Source organism: Ascaphus truei, chromosome 19 (assembly GCF_040206685.1).
Source record: "Ascaphus truei isolate aAscTru1 chromosome 19, aAscTru1.hap1, whole genome shotgun sequence".
In the NCBI taxonomy this organism is placed as follows: Eukaryota; Metazoa; Chordata; class Amphibia; order Anura; family Ascaphidae; genus Ascaphus; species Ascaphus truei.
In genome coordinates this window covers 331,966-352,518 of record NC_134501.1, presented here as the reverse complement: position 1 = coordinate 352,518, position 20,553 = coordinate 331,966, and the positions used below count along the sequence as shown (strand labels likewise).

Here is a 20,553-nt window from a genome sequence, read left to right as displayed (position 1 = left end):
CAGCACTGTCGCTGTGTGCGTAATGCAGCACTGTCGCTGTGTGAGTAATGCAGCACTGTCCCTGTGTGAGTAATGCAGCACTGTCGCTGTGTGAGTAATGCAGCACTGTCGCTGTGTGAGTAATGCAGCACTGTCGCTGTGTGAGTAATGCAGCACTATCACTGTATACGTAATGCAGCACTGTCGCTGTGTGAGTAATGCAGCACTGTCCCTGTGTGAGTAATGCAGCACTGTCGCTGTGTGCGTAATGCAGCACTGTCGCTGTGTGAGTAATGCAGCACTATCACTGTATACGTAATGCAGCACTGTCGCTGTGTGAGTAATGCAGCACTGTCCCTGTATGAGTAATGCAGCACTGTCGCTGTGTGAGTAATGCAGCACTGTCACTGTGTGCGAAATGCAGCACTGTCGCTGTGTGAGTAATGCAGCACTGTCGCTGTGTGCAAAATGCAGCACTGTCGCTGTGTGAGTAATGCAGCACTGTCGCTGTGTGAGTAATGCAGCACTATCACTGTGTGAGTAATGCAGCACTGTCGCTGTGTGAGTAATGCAGCACTATCACTGTATACGTAATGCAGCACTGTCGCTGTGTGAGTAATGCAGCACTGTCGCTGTGTGCGTAATGCAGCACTGTCGCTGTGTACGTAATGCAGCACTGTCGCTGTGTGAGTAATGCAGCACTATCACTGTATACGTAATGCAGCACTGTCGCTGTGTGAGTAATGCAGCACTGTCGCTGTGTGAGTAATGCAGCACTGTCGCTGTGTGAGTAATGCAGCACTCGCTTTTTGAGTAATGCAGCACTGTCGCTTTTTGAGTAATGCAGCACTGTCGCTTTTTGAGTAATGCAGCACTGTCGCTGTGTGAGTAATGCAGCACTGTCACTGTGTGAGTAATGCAGCACTGTCGCTGTGTGAGTAATGCAGCACTGTCGCTGTGTGAGTAATGCAGCACTGTCGCTGTATGAGTAATGCAGCACTGTCGCTTTTTGAGTAATGCAGCACTGTCGCTTTTTGAGTAATGCAGCACTGTCGCTGTGTGAGTAATGCAGCACTGTCACTGTGTGAGTAATGCAGCACTGTCGCTGTGTGAGTAATGCAGCACTGTCGCTGTATGAGTAATGCAGCACTGTCACTGTGCGAGTAATGCAGCACTGTCACTGTGCGAGTAATGCAGCACTGTCGCTGTGTGCGTAATGCAGCACTGTCACTGTGTGAGTAATGCAGCACTGTCACTGTGTGAGTAATGCAGCACTGTCACTGTGCGAGTAATGCAGCACTGTCACTGTGCGAGTAATGCAGCACTGTCGCTGTGTGAGTAATGCAGCACTGTCACTGTGCGAGTAATGCAGCACTGTCACTGTGTGAGTAATACAGCACTGTCACTGACCCCCTGCTTTTCAAGATACCTCTGTAGCGGAGCTGGTAGCCGCTCTGTTAGCAGAGTGCATGTGATGGCGGCGTTTCAAAACTCCCGCGCCCTGCGGGCCAATAGGAAGCCATGACGACATTAGGTGTGGCGTCCTATTGGCCTGCGTGGTGTGGAAGCTTTAAACTTTGCAGAGATACTGGCACCTTCTTCTGAGGTCTGTATCTGAGGAAGCAGATCTTAAATTAAGAGATTAAATTAAGGGGGTTCAGCTCCAGAAACCCATTGCTTCAAACCTGTTAAAAAAAATAAATGAAATAAAAAACACATGAATTGCTTCTTGAACAGGTTAGTAGGATTGGAACCTATCTTCCATCTCGTTTTTGCATCACTTTTCTTGTCAGTTCAGCAACACAAACCTCATAGAAAAACGGTCTTTATGCACATAATATAAATATCTTGATATTTACTGTAGTTTCTACCCGTATTTACTATGTAGTGAAGCAATCTTTCCCATGCTGGGGATGATATTGGTACCAATTCATTTGAGCTAAACTTTTCTCAAGCACAGCACAGAGTCCTTCACAGCATTTTATTAGGGCCATTGTCTTTGTTGCCTTATTTGTAACCGAGTAATATGTTTTCCATTTAAATACATTTGTTAGTTGTTTGTTCATTTTGAATTACTGTAAGAAAACGAAAAGAACAATAACAAAAAATTCACGTAAAATGGAATCTGGGTAATTGGGTTTTTGTTTTGCAGGATGCCCTGTGGTTCCTAAATATTACTATGTACCCGCTGACTTTGTTGAATCAGAAAAAAGAAACCCAGATAGCCAGAAGCGATTCCCTAGCAACTGTGGGCGAGATGGAATGCTTTTCCTGTGGGGACAAGCTCTTTATATTATTGCTAAACTGCTAGGTAAGTAAAAGATCTACTCTGATCCATGAAAGTGTATTATGCGCTGATATATACCCTATTATTAGCAAGGTATTTTACAATCACAAACATCACTGTTAATGCTTGAACATTTTTAATATGTTTTCCCTTCAGTCCAAATATTTCTAATAAGTCTGCTTCTGCATAAGTTCCTATGATCTTATGTCTGGTGGTGTACGTATATCCATTAGGATAGTGTTTTGATGGCTTATGAATAATAAACTTAGTCATGTATATCCCTTTAATCCCTCTTTTTCACTGCTATGGGAGTGTGACCAGGTGAAAATCCTCACATCATATTCCTCCTGTCATTTACTGCAGTTAAAAAGCCCATAATCCATTAAAATGAACTATTTCTTATTTCCAAATTTGGTTTAACATGTTGTGCAAAACCTACATTTCAATGTCATTAAGTCTTATTTTACAGTTCAGAAGAGGGGTTCTTTAGCTGCATATTGTTAACAGTTAATGCCTAAAGTAGAGTGGACTCTAGTCCAGATGCTGACTTCAACACATGTTGCCTCGATCCCAAGGAAGGATCTGTGGGCAGTTTTCTCCTCCTTCCCTGTCTGCACCATAGCCAAGACTTGCACAAGAGCAAAAGGGGGCAGCCTGGTTGCCTGGATCCTATCTACAGAAAGAGCCCTATATAAATATGAAGCAATGTGGGCCTCAACGATTTCTCATTTTAACTAAGTGTAAATTGGTCAGCAGTACTGTTTCTTTCAAATTATGCCTAATATATAGCTTTTTTTTCCCTTTGCAGGGATCCCAGAGACTCAAATGACAGATTACAATTTGTAAAAAGTTGAGTTTGATTGTATCAGAAAAGTGGGTAATCTAGAATGAGACACATGGGCCCATATGAACAGTGTTCGACAAACCTATACATTTGCATACCCCGGGCGAGTGGATTTAACATCGTGGCGAGCTCCTATTGGCCCAAGCAGCACACGTGTGGTACTAGGTGGCGAGTAGATTTTTTTGTTCGGCGAGTAGATTGTTTGGTGATTTGGCGACCACTGCATATGTAGATGTGCTATTCTTTACGACACCTTCCAACACTAGAATATACCATATGGGCAATTCAAGTGAACGGGCCATAAAGATGTCTACCGGGGTCTTATGAATAGCACCCCTTAGCAAATATGGGCCAAGGTTTGATCTGCACTTAGTTTCCAAAATCCAGTGACCTCTTTTCAATATGCTGTGAGGGTTAGGGTTAGGGTTAGGGTTCATTCATTTGAATGGAGCTGAAATCATCCCAAGCAATGGGATGATTGTGAGGGATAGGAGCTTATGAACTAACAAAATGTTCTGCCTCCTCAGATAATTATTTCTTTTAAGTCCACAGTCAATATCAAACAACCTGAGCATTTTTTTTTTCTTTTTACTTGACCAGCCTCGGACATGCTCTTAAGTGTAATTGTGACTGGAGAAGCCGGAAAAATTCATTGCATCATCTCCGTAATGTCCGGCATGTTTTTTTATGAGCAAACTAATAACATTCAGTCATCCTGACAGCATAAATGTCTCTCAAACTGTAGATATCACAGATCTTCACCAAGGGAGTTATTTTGTAAACACTGCAACCTGGAGTGTAGTGTAAGGCAGATAAGTGTCATTGTTGCTTCTCTGGCGCTTTGAAACCACTGTAAAACAACCTAGATTTATATTTTAGCCTTAAATTACCCTTTTCCCCAATGAAATATGAAAAACAAGGATATAGATCGTAGCTGACAGGAAGAATTGCATTGTTTTCTTCACACTAGATTAAAACAGCAACAAATTCTATGTTGAAATCTGTGACCAAGTATGTGGTTTGGTTTAACCCAGGAGTTCTCAATTTCAGTCCTCAAGACCACCCAACAGGTCAGGTTTTCAGGATATCCCTGCTTCAGGCTGGGTGGCTAAATTAGCCCTGCTTCAGCACAGTTGGCTAAATCAGTCCCTGCTTCAAAACAGGTGGCTCAATCAGTGACTCAGTCTTCAACTGAGCGCCCGATTGAGCCACCTGTCCTGACGCAGGGATATCCTTAAAGCCTGTCCTGTGTAGGGGTCTTGAGGACTGGAGTTGAGAACCCCATGGCTTAACCCAGTCCTGTAGTTTGTTCACACTAGAGCAGATATTCTGCTTCTGTGTAGTCTCACTAATTATGGGAAGCATTTGGATGCTTGTTGGTGGAAGGTTTGTTTTTTCTGTCTGACTGCTGCTATTGAAGCTGTGCAAATTTCCAACGACTTTTGACTTCCAGCGATATCGACCAAGCCATTGCGTCGCTCCTACTATAAGCGCACGCGACAGATTCAATGCATTTGTTTTGACGCGCCGTCGCTGGGACTAGAAGCGTGGCCTTCTTTTCTAACCCTAACCCTTCTTTTCTCGTATCTGGGTGTCTTTGCATCAGAACCAACGCTAACACCACCCTAACTCCTGTTACTAGTTTTAAATACCTGGGCATATGGTTTGACTCCCACTTAACATTTGGGATGCACATTGATACCCTGACAACCAAGACCTATGCCAAACTAGGGGTACTTTACAGGAGCAAATCCTCCCTAAGTCTGCTGGTCAGAAAGCGTATCGCACAGCAGATGCTAATGCCAATTATCGACTATGGAGATATAGTACACAGCTCAGCACCCCAAACCCACCTTAGCAAACTTGACACCCTCTACAACTCAATATGCCGTTCAATGCAACTACAACACACATCTCTGCAAAATGCTCAAATAACTAAATTGGTCATCACTTGAGTCTAGGCGCAAAGTTCACCTTTCCTGTCTTGCCTTCAAATACTTTATGGGCAAGATACCCAGCTATCTGAACAAGCTCCTCACCCCTACCACATGCAGCACCGATCACCTGAGATCTGACTCCAAAAGACTGTTCATGGTCAAAAGGCTCAACAAGTATCCGGCCGCTCCTCCTTCTCTTACCGTGCACCACAAAACTGGAACAACCTACCGGAGACTCTCACATCCACCACTAGTTTAAGTTCTTTCAAAACGAAGGCTGTCTCACATTTTAATCTGGTCTGTAACTGTTTCATACGCCCATAATATATATTATCTTTAACTGTGCATGCAATATCTTGTATATAATGTATGCCCTGTTCATTTATGTAATTGTATTTGTAACCATGTATTATTTGTCTTAACTTTGTGCCCAGGACATACTTTAAAACGAGAGGTAACTCTCAATGTATTACTTCCTGGTAAAATATTTTACAAATAAATAAATGGTGCCTATAATAGTGGCATCAATTGACCCTCTCATTACAGCAAGGTAGGCAGCCCTGCAGTACGTTTCTAGCTGTCACTGGGTTCGCCACAATTCTGGGTTAAACAGATGTTTGACAAACTGGAGCAAAGAAACCTTATCACATATATAATATAAAATAAGGACACTGTGTCACGCTGTGCTGCCCTCAGACCAGACCTGTCCCCTGTGCTGAGGTGGGAAGTGGAGTAACACGCACCCACAGCAGAGAGGGCGCGTCCGGAATGTGGTGTCTGACGTGGCCAGGCCTGGGTACACAGGTAAGAACTTGCCGGATCCAGGGAAGGAGAAGGTACCAAAGTAGTAGCCGAGGGTCTGGGGTATGAGAGATCCAGGAGGTCGTGGTGCGTGAGCCAAGTCCGAGGGTCCTAGAGGTAACGTAGTCAGATGGGAGCCGAGATCGGGAGCCAGAGGGGGTAGTCAGACAAGCCAGGTCAAAGCTGCAGGAAACGAGACAAGAAGCGCGGCACAGGATCCAGACAACACAAGGAGCGAGGTACTATGGAGAGGAAGTGACAGAGCAGGGTATAAGAATCGCAAGAGACGAATCAGAGCAGGGGGCTTGGTGGAGGCGTGCCAAGGAGCGGCTCATGGGTGGACGGAAGGGAATGGTTGTTGGAAATCAGCTGTGAGCACAGGGGGCGTGGCGGTAGGTCCCGCCTCTCGCCCGCCGGCGGCAGTGTTCAGATGCGAGGCATAAGCAACCAGGAATGGCGCGCGTTCTGTAACGTGTGCGCGTGCATGTGAGATGGCGGCAGTATAAGTGACCGCCGTTTGGGAACAGAAGGTAGGTGCCGAGAGCCGGCGAGGGTACCGACGGGGCAGGGACAGCAGCCGCTGTGGTACAGGATGGAGGTAAGGAGGGGACATGCCGCAGAGGATGTGGCCCCCGATTCCTTACACACTGGCAGTTGTGGGATTCTTTTTCCTTTAATAAATATGGTGCAGCCGAGTGTCTTGGATAAATAGCCCCCACCTCCCCCCCTCCATATGCATGATAAAGTAAATTACATGTATACAGGTAGTCCTCGCTATCCAACGTTTCACTTTACAGAGAATGGCATATCCAACGCTGTACAATGCAACCCTATGGGCCGTTATCCGACGCCTGCATGCGTTATCCAACGCCTGCATGCGTTATCCAACGCTCACCGCCACTGATTAACATGAGACTCACTTTACAACGGTTTCACTATCCAACGCTACTTCCAGAACGGGTTCCATTGGATAACTGAGGACAGCCTGTACAGAATACGTCTGCAACAATTGATTTAGTCAGTAATGTAAATATGTTTCAGTTATGTCCGCCTAACTGTATATAAAAGTTAGTTGTCCGTTTGTTTAGACCTAGCAGTGACGTGTGTGTGTAAGCGTGTATGTACCGTTGGCTGACTCATTCATTTCAAGGTGTCTGAAGTAAAAGTTAAATTTGAGATCATAAACAATTTATTAACAAAAGGAAGATTTGTGTTCTTATTTGCAGACTGGAAATGTGTCTGCACGATGCATTGTGACACAGGATATGTTGAGGAAGAAACCTTTTCTTATGGGAAGTCTCTTTGCGAAATCCAAGTGAATAATTGACCTCCTCCACATTTCATATTTTTCACTGAATATTCTGAAAGTCTTTCTTAACAAAAAACTCCAAAAAAAACTCACAAATCCAATATTTTTGTTTATTTTAGTTCAGAGAAAAATCCTGAAGCTAAATAAATAAATGAAGGTGTAGACAAAAATCATTATTAACTTAAATTTACAATTTTAAATGAATTGGCCTGGGACCAAAAGGTGATATTGGTTCTATAGCTGATCTCAGACCCCTGGGCCCCTTCCTCATCTGACTATCCCCACCCCACCATATGATATGTACATAGGGTTGCCAGGTGTCCGTTTTTTACCCGGACAGTTCGTAATTCTGATGCTTGTCCAGTATAAAATTGGATGTAATACCGGACACGTATGTGTCCGGTATTATCATTGTTGCGAGCTGCGGCGGCAATCACGAAAGCGCTGAGATTGGAGGGTGGGCCGCGGACGGTGGCCGAGCGCAGTCAGGAGGACTCGTGAGTCGTGTCATGTGCTGTCCCTGACTGGAGGAGAGGACGGCCAATCGGAGGACAGCGGGGGTGGAGCCCACACCCTGGCGGCCCAGAGACAGGTCCAGTGATATCTGCGTCCTGCCAGGAAATAAGGTAAGGACAAAATATGGGGGGGAGGGGGAATATGATGATGATGATGGGGGCCAGCCTGGGGAGATGATGGGGGGCCAGGATGAGATGATAATATGGCGGGGTAAGATGGTGATGGGGGCCAGCCTGGGGAGATGATATGATGATGATATGGGGGGGGGAATAAGATGATGGGGGCCAGCCTTGGGAGATGAGATGAGAAGATGATGGGGGGGGGGCAGGATGAGAATAATGATAAGGGGGGGATAAGATTATGATTAGTGGGGGGGGGAGTAAGATGGTGATGGGGGCCAGCCTGTGTAGTTGAGATGATGATGGGGAGCCAGGATGAGATGATGATGATGGGGTGGGGGAATAAGATGATGATGGGGCCAGACTGGGGAGGTGATGATGGGAGGCCAGGATTAGATGATGATGGGGGGGGAATAAGATAATGATACGGGGGGGATAAAATGGTGATGGGGCCAGCCCGGGGAAATGAGGTCATGATGAGGAGCCAGGATGAGATGATGGGGGGCCAGGATGAGATGATGATGGGGGGGGTATAAGATGGTGATAAGGGCCAGCCTGGGGAGATGAGATGATGATGAGGAGCCAGGATGAGATGATGATGGGGAGCCAGGATGAGATAATGATGGGGTGGGGGGAAAAGATGATGATATGGGGGGGGGCATCCATTGCCCTCCCTCCGCATCCACTGCCCTCCCTCTGCATCCACTGCCCCCCCTCTGCATCCACGGTGACCCCTCTGCATCCACTGCCACCCCTCCGCATCCACTGCTCCCCCCTTCTGCAGCCACAGACCCCTCCGCAGCCACCGCAGGCCCCCCGCAGCCACCAGGCCCAACCTGACACCATCCCCAAAGTAAGTCTGAATTTTATATGTATTGGGGTGGTGGGTGTATTTTGTATATGTATTGGGGAGGGTGGGGGTATTTTTATATGTATTGCGAGGGTGGGGGTATTTTGTATATGTATTGGGGAGGTGAGGGTATTTTTTATATGTATTCAGGGGTGTGGGGGTATTTGTGATATGTATTCTGTGGGTTGCATCTTTTACCATTGTACCCAGTATTTTTGGACAAGCCACCTGGCAACCATATATGTACATTAAAGGGGCAGTCTCTCTTAAGACCAAAGTGTCTGAGATAATGAACTTCTTGCCCTACACTCCATGCAAAAAGTAATCATGTATCTGAAGGTGTGGTCCATCCTCCCTGGCAGGATCCCCTTAAAACGGTCACCAGCCCATATATATATATATATATATATATATATATATATATATCCCGAAAGAGAGGGTAGACACACAAGACCCATAGAAGGTGCACCTGAAGGAAGGGGCTTCTGTACCCCGAAACAGTGTGCACTTCGTCTTGTCAAGTACAGTACTAACATATGGTCTAAATAATTTGCTCTTGATTTGTGCGGAGTACTTTCTCTTTCGTGATCTATATAACTAAGACCAATGGGAACTAATGCCAGTGACATGTTTTAGAGGTTACATCTAGGATCTTGATTCTAGGTGATAGATGCCCCTTTTTACCCAAATCTGACACCTACAGTATAAGCATTTTTAAATCTATATTATGAAATGTATTTCACGATCGTGCCCTGAGTATTAGGAGGGTTTTGGTTTCCTCTGGCTGTACCTTTTTTCTGATGTGTCTCTATATTCATCAAGGGTTTATACAGCCAGATTCCCGTCTCTCTCCCGCACCTTATATATATGTATTGTCCCACTGATAGGGACAGACTAAAGGTAAAGAAAACCATTGATTGGCAAATACAACCCTTATTCAGAGGCTCCTAAAAAAAAACATTTGTAATTAATTATCAAAGAAATGAAAGCGGGCAAATTTTTGCTGGTAACATGGTTTTATTTGTTTAGGGAAGCCAGTTACTGTTAAATTCTTTCCAGAAGGTTATTGTCTGTCCCGCTACATGGAATTACAACCAGACTTTTCATGCTGCGGTGTTAGAACGGTTTCCTTTGCATATATAATAAGATACTAAAAATAATTATTTCTTCATAGTGCTTTGTCTTCATTGAACGTGAATACTTATTAGCAGTGTTCGACAATCCTATACATCTGCACGCCCGGGGCGAGTGCATTTAACCCCCTGGCGAGTGCATTTAACCCTCTGGCGAGTGCATTTAACCCCCTGGCGAGTGCATTTAACCCCCTGGCGAGTGCATTTAACCCCCTGGCGAGTGCATTTAACCCCCTGGCGAGTGCATTTAACCCCCCTGCCGAGTGCCGCTGCTGTGCTGTGCTGCGGCTCATTTCAGGATGCCGGGACGCGATCAAGCGGGTCACCTAGCAACGCGGGACGCCGGAAGAATAGCCCAGCCTTGGAGGCACTGCAGTGACGCCACGCACCAATGCAGGCGCGCTCTCCCAGCAACTGCTGGGACCAGAGGCGGGGAGAGGCCTGGAGATTGTGGCTGGATGTGTCTGCGGAGCGGCGCTGTGTGGCTGGAGGAAGTTGCTGCTGCTGAGAGGGCGGACACTCGGAAGGGGAGGGGGTGTCTCTGTGTGTGTGTGTGTGTGTTTGTGTGTGTGTGCGCGCGCGCGCAACGGGACTTTTCACCGGTCTGTACCATCTGGTTACCCTGAGATGAGTGAAGCGCGACCCAAGAAACCACGGAGGTTTCCTTCCTGGCTGATGACTGCTGTTATCCTCTGGTTCCAACTGCCTCCGCTGAAGAGCTGTTACCCCGGCCGTCTCACTGTGGGGTAACCCCACTAACCCATTGCCTGTTTTATTCATTATTGATGTACGCAGAACCTTTAACCTTTTTAGTAAATTTATCATTTTTAACTTTACTTCACTATGTGCGGTGTGCGCCTTGTTTTTGTGTCGTTTCTCCAGTAACAGGGGTGTCGAGCCACCCCTTCAAGAAGGCTGCAGACGCAATATAGTGACTTCCTTCACAAGGTCCAATCCATTTTTATTGTGTCAATATCGCTCTTTATTGTGTTTAATTTTTAGCACTGTATGTGGGACCATGTTTTAGCTGCGCACTGATCACCTTTTTTCCATCAAGCAATATCCTACATGTGTGTTTATTTTAATAAATCAGTTCTATACTATGAGGAAATACTTGTAGCATTTAAAAAAAACCTCTAAATGACATTTTTAATGTATCATAATGTAACCAGCACTTTTTGTTTCTATAGCAACCATTTATAAAGTCGCATCCCCTTCCTTTTCTGAAACAGGCTCTGGCACTCCCCTTTTTGAGCACTGCCCTCTCTCTAGCAGTGCAACAATTGTATCTAGTGACTGCCTGGCCACATGATCTTCCCCACATAACTTTGTATCCTTGGTACTCTTCTGCTGCACTGACAGCCATTTAGTTAACCCCCGAGCCGAATCTTCGACGATCAATCAGCAACTTAGCTAATTATTTATCATTGTGTGTATTATATTGATGCACATATTAAAGGGGAAAAATATAAAATAAAACGATAACTTGGACTGTTGCTTTAAGGAACCATAGAATTATATTGTGAAATTCTGGAGAACCCCCGCTCTCTATTTCCCCCTTACACTCCCCCTCTCTCTCCCCCTTACACTCACCTTCTCTCTTTTCCTCCTTACACTCCCAAGTCTTTCTCTTCTTACAGTCGCTCCTCATTTGCTCCTCCACCACTCACTTACTCTCTATTCCCCTCACTTACTTACTCTCTCACACACCCCAACAATCTTACCTTGGGATGAGATCTCCAGTGCTGCTCCGATCCTACAGGAGGGAGTGGATTGCTATGTCCGCCGGGCTGCTGCTGCATGAAGAGATGGAGGGCATGCCGCTGCTGGGGAGCCGCTGGAATAGTTGTCCCAGCTCCCACCCCGCCCCTGAGCGGTGCCCATGGATCCCTGGTTGAAAATCACTGGTGACACATGCGGCCAGGACAGATTAGTCTTGGTTATTTGTCTTTTGAAGTTCCAGTCTTGCAAAATTAGTGCGCAATACTCTGTGACAATGTAACTACAGTACAATAGTTTTAGTTCTGACAATAACAGCACCTAGATAATGTTGATCTGTTTGAAACTTCAGAGATTCGCGTCGCCTCGGTTTCGATCTAATATTCCCAAAAGTTTTCAAATCCGCAAACATAACGGTCAAACTTTTGACACCCAAAGTTCTAGCGAAACTACCGGAATAGTTCACAAGTCACTAGTTTGCTTTTTTAAATCATCGTAATTAATTGAACATGCAATGCCTATTTACTGACTTTTTTTGTATTGAGCGAACTGGAGTTTTTGGATCCAATCAATACATCTCAACGATTCAAAAAGGATGAAATTCACAAATGTGTGCGACGAGTTTGCACATTTCTAGTTATAGTTTGTCTACATAACTAATTAGGCTTTGAGTACTGTTGTAAATGCCTTCCTTCTGATGGCAAAATTGCACCTTGACAAAGTAAAGTTTAATCTCTTTATAATATGTCAGTTGCGTAATACCCCCTAAACTCATGCTATTGATTATTTCTTGATAAAATGATGACCCTAGCTAGGCAAAATAGGTTCAAAATACCTTTGGGATTGCCAGAATTTCCTTGAAACATACTCATCCCGAGTGCATTATTTTGATACATGAAAGAGAAAAGCAAAACACTGGCATTTCTGCAATGAAGAAAATGCAATAAATGTTATTTTTCATCATTTTTTAAACTTATTATCTAGAACTGGAGCTATAGGCAGCAGCTGGCAGAAGGCATGGAAGCACAAAGTTTATTAGTTATCTGTGTTGATCCACTGGAATGGTTTTAAGTGTCCTTGTATTCACAGCACAGCAGGTGCTCCTCGGATAACGATGGTGCAGAAAGGAATAAGGTTTTGTTTGGTTTCTTTTTTTGGATTAATGATTTTATAGATGTGATTCATTCTTTTGATTTCACAAATGAAAGGGTAGAATAATTTGTTTTTGTGCTGTGTTTTACTGCTGTACAAATAAAACAGGATAAGGTCAAGACAGAGGACATCCATTCATGTATTTCCGCTATCCATAATATACTTAAGTGCATATACGTTCATGAGAATTGGTTTATTCTTTGTCTCTTGCTGTTGTCATTGAGAATCACACCATTATGTTTGGTGGTTATATCATAAAAGGGTAGTGTTATAGCATTTTCAACCAAGTTGTATGTGTATGACTTGGATACTCTGAGTTTGGAGGTACTGTACGTAGAAACCCAAGCAAAATGGCAGAGGAGTGGTGTCTAGAGTAAGATGTTTGGTCTTGAATTGACATGATTCAGACTGTGCAGTTTTGAACAAATCATGGTGAACCATATTTACTAAGCTTTGCTAAGACTTAGAGGTGCATTCCCACATACTGTAGTTGGACAGTTTAATTTCTTAGGAGCCTCTAAATGTGAAAGTGTTTGGCAATCAAGTGTTTTCTTTACCAACCCTTTGCTTATTCGAAAACCAATAAAGTTGCGGGGATGGGGGACCCTGGTTGTACCTTGCTGAACACACACAGTGACGTCACACAAAAGGCAGTAACCAGATCCCTCCCAAGTTAAAAAGGTAACATTTACCCAGACAAGACCCCTTAAACATGTCAGAGGAATAAGTCCACTTTTGTCCTAGGATGGGTGGCTTTTTTTGGCTCACAGTAATTTAGTAAATCGAAGCCTTTGTTTCCTTGTTCTTCCAAATAATTTACTGTATTTGAAAAAAACGATTTATCCCAACGTATGTCTTATTTTTTATTTTTCAAAGGCGGCTTTTGCTATCACATTTCTACTCAGCCAAGCTGGTAAATGGAAGAATGGCACGTAATGGACCACTATACCACCCTTTGCTTAGGTGCATTTTAGGGTTTTACTAAGTGCGCAGTCCCCACACGGGCTCGGGAACCCATTATACTGCCTGGGATCCACCATAACATATTTTTGGGGGAGAACCCTTGGAGACACGCTCATAAACACCTACAGTAGGGGTTTCCAAACACCCTGTTGGGAATCACTGCACTAGAGTAACATACAGGAATCCGCTCTACAATGTTTATACTGAACAGGGCTATGTTTGTATTTGCATACACTAGAAGTTCTATGTAGGATTTGCTTCGGATAATATTTGGTGTCTTTAGAGAGAAGATCTAAAAGTGTGCAGCTGTTTCAGTTCTGTTTTGCTGCAGACAGTACTTCAAACTACAAATGCGCAGTGAAAATTCCATGCTTCTTGCTTTCTTGAATTCCTTCTTTAGATGTGCAACGTCTACACTAGTCACAAGAATGCAGTGCAGTGAGTCTCCGTCCCAGACATGTTACATTCAAAATTAGCAATGCTGGAACCCCAGTGAAAGGTCACCTTCCCAATAACATACAAAGTAGAAATTTGTAAAATCGGGTGTGCGGGGTTTCGGACCGGTAGGAGGTCGAGGAGGAAACGCGTAGGAGGTTGCGTGTTCCCCCCCCCCCCCGTGGGGTGATGTGTTTTACTGGTCATGGACTGAAATAAATGGATTTTATCTTTTACCACCTGACTCCCTGGCTGTGCGCTATTTGCACTTTTTCTACTACCTTTGGACTTCCCTATCATGGCTGGCACGCCACTACGGATCCGCAGAGAGTGTGAGAGTGGGTAAGAATTTATTCATATGACTGTCTATAGTTGAGTACTCTTATTTGGAAGTGGACACCTGCTTGCTTATATCCTTGAGTGACTCACAGGTCATGTTATTTATACCCACTCCAACTCATTCTTCTATGGAGTCTTTCTAAGACATTTGGATGAAGTTTTGCTGGGGTTGAGCACCCTATTTTCCCCCTTTGCTCAAATGTAATTGGACAAATTAACACAATCATAAATAAAATGTTCATTTTTAATACTTTGTCGAGAATCCTTTGCAGGCAATGACTGCTTGAAGTCTGGAACGCATGGACATCACCAAACGCTGGGTTTCCTCATTTGTGATGCTTTGCCAGGCCTTTACTGCAGCTGTCTTCAGCTGTTGTTTGTTCGTGTGTCTTTCTGCCTTAAGTTTTGTCTTCAGCAAGTGAAATGCATGCTCGATCGGGTTGAGATCAGGTGATTGACTCGGCCATTGCAGAATATTCCACTTCTTTGCCTTAAAAAACTCCTGGGTTGCTTTCACGGTATGTTTTGGGTCATTGTCCATCTGTAAAGTGAAGCGCTGTCCAATCAACTTCGCTGACTTTGTCTGAATCTGGGCAGACAATATATCCCTATACACTTCAGAATTCACCCGGCTGCTTCTGTCTTTGTCACATCATCAATAAACACTAGTGACCCAGTGCCATTGTAAGCTATGCATGCCCATGCCATCACACTGCCTCCACCGTGTTTTACAGATTATGTGGTATGCTTTGGATCATCAGCCGTTCCAAGCCTTCTCCATGCTTTTTTCTTCCCATCATTCTGGTACAGGTTGATCTTAGTTTCATCTGTCCAAAGAATGCTGTTCCAGAACTGAGCTTGCTTTTTTAGATATTGTTTTGCAAAGTCATTCAGGGACCATTTAACACCTCAAGTCATTAATCGCATACTACACAGGGGGAGGGATAGGTTTCAGTCACAGATAACATTCCAAGATGCACTATTTTTAAGTAAAAACCTTTCTTGCTTTATCCATTGTAACACCGCCAGAAGAAGAGATCAGTGTATCTCGAAAGCTCGCACAAATAAAAGTATTTTGTTAGCCTCAGAAATGTATTGTCTATGCGGTTTTTATTTTAAATGTGTGTGTGTGTATATGTATATTTCAGCTGATCTGATGAAGTCGCCGTCCTATTTGCGACGAAACGCGTAAGGGCACTACTGGCAACACTAAGCATCCACTCACTAAGCTTCTGTTGAATCGGAGGGGAACTGTTTTGCTGCGGAACCAAGTAATCGTGTGCCATTCAGCCGGGGGGCCGTTGAGTGGACGCACATCACAGAGGTACCTGGCTGTTGGAAGGAGACTTAAACGCATGCAGCTTCGCGACTTCAGTTTCTGACCTACGGAGATACCACGGATGACGGGTGTTTTTGTTCGATGCGCATGTCCTACCTCAATGCTGTGAGTGAACTGATTTTAGTTTGTGATTAATAAAACCTTAACTATTTACACTATGGTGCCCGCGCTGTCTCTTTTTGTTGTGTGTGTGTGTGTGTGTGCATTATGTAGCACTTAAGGGACCACGGGTTTATTTTGTTTTCAGCTAGAATGTGGCCAAATGGTCAGTGATCTTTCTAAGTAGCATTTTGCATGTAAATGGGTTGTGCTGCATTCCCCCCCACCCCCCCAACAATGAAGGAGTGGGTCATGTTACAAACACTTGGGGGAGGGGAGAGTCCTAGCCAGATAAGATAAGCTCATCTCAGTTTTAGTTGTGGAATAGATAGATTTCTTAAGAAGAAGAAGCTGTGAGGCAACTGGGACAAGCTGCTGCAGGAGGAGAAACAGGGTAAATCTCTTTTGGGAGTTCTCTGCACCTAGATTTATAGGGTACCCCAGTTTCCCAGTTGTAACTGCGTGTTGTTTTGCTGTATATATTTGTGGATATTCCTTTCTTCAATAAATTAATTTTATAAACTCTGTGTTTCTGTCTGGCAAATTGATCCCTGGTGTGTTAGTCCAGGTCTCCCGTGACACACGCCACCTGTAAATATTCTGCTTCAACCCAGTCGCTACCATAGAACCAGAAGCGCATTGCAAAGAAATTGCCCCGCTGTCAGTAAAGTGGAAAGTAAGCATAATTGCTTGATGAGTCCTCTTAAATGCATGGTCCCAGTTGGGACCAAAGTGAAATAATCACAGTATTATAGATTAAAACTTATGCATATTTTAAATCTTTTTTTTTTTTTAATGCTTATCCTTGTTTTTTTATGTTTTTTTTTCAGTTGATGAATTAATAAGTCCCAAGGACATTGATCCAATAGGCCGTTATGTTCCTTCTCAAGATCAGCGAAATGTCAGCATGAGATACTCTAATCAGGTACTAGTTTCTTAATTGAATAGCTCTACATGTGAAAATTACATATTGGAAATCCAGAAAGCAATACAGTATGTCCAATAAAGACATACTGTAGTGCCAATGAGTATTCGAAAACAAATCTGGGGCAATCACCAACAAGATCCAGGTACATGCTGCAACATTTCAGTGACATTTCTGCAAACAGACTAGTGGCCCATCGGATTAACAGCGGGGGTCCCTGGCAGTCCCATTCAAACTGAATGGGACTGCCAGGGACCCCTCCTGTGTTAATCCGATGGGCCATTATTCTCTGCAGAAATGTCACTGAAATGTTGCAGCATGTACCTGGGTCTTGTTGGTGATAGCCCCAGATTTTCCAAGGCAAGTTTTAGAATACTCGTAGGTGCACCTGTACACCGTCAATTACATAAACTGTTTGTTATGATACCTTCTACTGCTATATTATCTCTCACCCCTATTGTATTGCTTAGCACAATATGTTGCTGCCTTAGGGAGAAGGAGTGGCTCAGTGAGTAAAGGCCCTGACTCTATGACATAGAGTTTGAATCAGGGGAACCTGGTTCAATTCTCGGTGTCGGCTCTTTGTGATCTTGGACAAGTGACTTTATCTCCCTGTGCCTCAGGCACCATAATCACAGATTTGGAAACTCACCTGGGAAGGGACTGTGCTTTGTAAAAATTCCTATGTGCTGCGTATCATGTGTTATACCGGGGGGCGCACCTCCCAGGGAGTGCGTAAGATTCTCTGCGTGGGGCGCAGGTTTTACTAAGGCCCTGCGTAAATGCTTCCAGAAGGCATTTAAATTAAGTGCCGGGGGAGCGGCGGAGGCCCCTGTTCCGGAACTTGGCTCAGATGGCTTCGGGAGATGTGTTGCCATGGGAAAAAGATTGCTATACTGTAATTGTGAAGCACTTTGAGTCCAATTGGGAGAAAAGAACTATACTGTATGAACTAAAGTTATTATTAATACTCTGCTTACACTTGAGTAGATAAGTACAATGAGTGATTAAAAAGAAATGCACATAAACCTTAGAGTATAAAGCTACTTACCTGTCCCAAAAGAATATGAGCCATCTCTCAGTTTACAGAAAATCTTGCCTAACCGTAAGTAAGAGGAAGAATATTTTTCTGCCAATATTATTTCATATGTATTCCAATTACTACGTAACGTTAGTAACTCACAGCTCGGTTACATTCATACGAAGACAAATTATGGCATATTTTTACTTTCACAGTTGTATGTGAATATAGAGCAGAGCAGCGTTATAATGTACAATGTGTCCCAGAGATGCTTTGTCATTTAATAATACCCTGGCCTAGTAGATGCCCCTTATCACCGCAAACCTGGTCTTGAATTTAACCACAATCTTTATATTGTTGCTATTGCACTGACCTGTGCCATATTAGGTAGCCTACTTTTTTTTTAATTAAACAACTCAATGTACTTAACATTTAAAAGAGAATTGATTTTAGAAAATGCAGTAGTTGTGATCCATAGCAGTAACCCACAGGAAAGCTGATTAGCCTGTTTGTGAACGGCGTTTCTGAGAAACTGAACACATAAAATGTTATTTTCGGAATGTTAAACCTTCAACACGCTGCTATTTGCCAGAGCAAAATATGTTGTCCGTTCTCACATTGTGGAGTATGGCTTGGATGGAATGAGACATTTGGTTGCGGCTGTCTTGCTGTGACCAAGTCCCCGCCGGCGTTTTGCCGCAGAGGAAACCTCCGCTGCTGGAACGTCTGCTGCCGGCCGCTTCTACTATAATGTAAGTTTTAGGGCAGAGGGTTAAGATTTTTACAGTAGGGGGTAGCATTAGTATTAGGGATTAAGATTAGAGGCTTTTATGGTAAGGGCTAAAGTCACGCTGTTGAAAATTTGGTCACAACGAACCTGCCGCTACTAAATTTCGTAGACCATGGCTTGGATGTGATTTTGGCCAGTCAGTATGCAAGTGCTCCTATAAATACTGTATGAGACTTTTGCAACCACATAAAATTCTGCCACGCTTTTTAGTGGCACATTGGCATGTATTATATGAATTTTAATATTTATTTCTTAGGTCTGACCGTGTACACACTGATATACTGTACATAGACGTTTGCAGGCACAATGAGTCACTGCACCAATGATTTTATAATCTAGTGTTGGTGCCTATGGCAGATCGTGCTGACTGCTTTCCTGCAGAAACCCACCACATTTCAGTGACTTTCACTGAACGTCCAAAAGGGCCCCTGAGTCCCAGATCGTGATGGTCATTCATCAATCGTCATAAGAGCTCTAAAGCGTTTAGTTCTTTACAGTCCTATGTGGAACGCTTTCCATGCCATGGTTTTATTCATAGTATACTACTATAAATGGGATACTTCTATCTAACTGCCCTAACATGAGTTATTCCGATTGAAGCCTAGCTAGAATGTTTTGATTAGTGTTGTGCAGTTTCACAAGATATATTCTCTCTCTCTGCGTGCTATGATCAGATTGCCTTTATTTTCTTTGCTTGAACACATGTCAGCAATCCACATAATAACTAATTATTATTGTACCTCTTGCATAGAGAGTTAGAACATCATCCATACAAGCATGCATGAGTTAATGGTCAATTAACCATTTAAAAACTGCAAATCATGGTCATGGAAAAAAGACAAGCTCATAATATTAATATGCAGAACAGTGATACAGAGTATCGCTATCTTGCCCACTTCTGATTTGCCAAGTCTATATTATGCACAGCAATAGGCGGCTATCGCGAGCAGGCGTGCACAGGAGTGAAAAGATGAGGACTGACCCAAAGTCACATGATGCCATGGAGCAACATTGTTACACTGTAGCCATATTCAGTAATGTTTCTTAGTGCTGTATGTGTATTCTTACAGAACAGTCACAAATATGAACTGCTGCTTGAGTATTGAATTTTAGGAAGCTATTTATCATCAAAGTCTCCTGAGCTGCAGAACTCGAGTAAAACCATTTTTTAGTCGTTTTTCCTTGCTATTGTTGGTGCAGTTCTTTTACCCCTGTTTTGCATCAGGGAGATTGATGAATAAGTTCATCCCGGACTAGTTCACTAAAGGCTGATGTAATAGATCAAGCTTTTTTCTGCCGAAAAGCACTATTGATGTCAATGGGGATATTCGGCCAAAAATAGCCTGTACGGCTGTATCGGTGTTTATTCACTATGCCCCTTATTGTGTTAGATGTTACGAGAACACGCAAGCCAATCTGCATGCCTCGCAGTTGTGATGCTGTTGATAGGCTACAGACCAGATGAGCAACAATGTTACTGCATTAAATATGCCAATAATTCCGATTTTGCAAAGCACCGTTTAGTGACTTTACCATTAAAAAATTCTAGATATTGTTTATATTGTTCTGTAATGTTGTGCAACACTTTACATAGAAACACAATTCCTTACCCTGCAGAGCTTCCAAACTTATTTATAAGCCTGTGAGAAAAGGCGATAGTGATTTTTTTCCAATATCAAAAACATTGGGCTTTAAACCCACGTTCAAGTCTCTGCCATTGCCACTAGGACAATGCTTTGCATAGCTATTGATTTGTTTGTGTGCAAAATGGGGGTGGGGGGCACGAGATTTTGTGGAGGGGGGCGTGGCTGTTACAGGGGGTATCGCGCGAGGCCTCTCTAATTTTTCACTTTCCTGGAAATCCAGCAACGTGTCTCCATGGCAACCTGCTTCAAATGACGCCGTGGGGTCATGTGTTGCCATGGCATCATTTGACGCCGGATCTGTGCAGGGAGGGGAAGAGCGCGAGCCGGAAAGGAGACAGGGGGCGCCTGTC

General features: G+C 43.8%; 1 protein-coding gene across 1 annotated transcript in view; it reads left to right on the top strand.

Moving 5' to 3' along the window:
• PHKB (phosphorylase kinase regulatory subunit beta) overlaps positions 1-20,553 on the top strand; it is a 420,515-nt gene that overhangs the window by 208,981 nt on the left and 190,981 nt on the right. The window contains exons 15-16 of the mRNA XM_075577209.1: positions 2,132-2,290; positions 16,652-16,746. Of these exons, the coding sequence (XP_075433324.1) occupies positions 2,132-2,290; positions 16,652-16,746 (254 nt within the window). The remainder of the gene's footprint in view (positions 1-2,131; positions 2,291-16,651; positions 16,747-20,553) is intronic.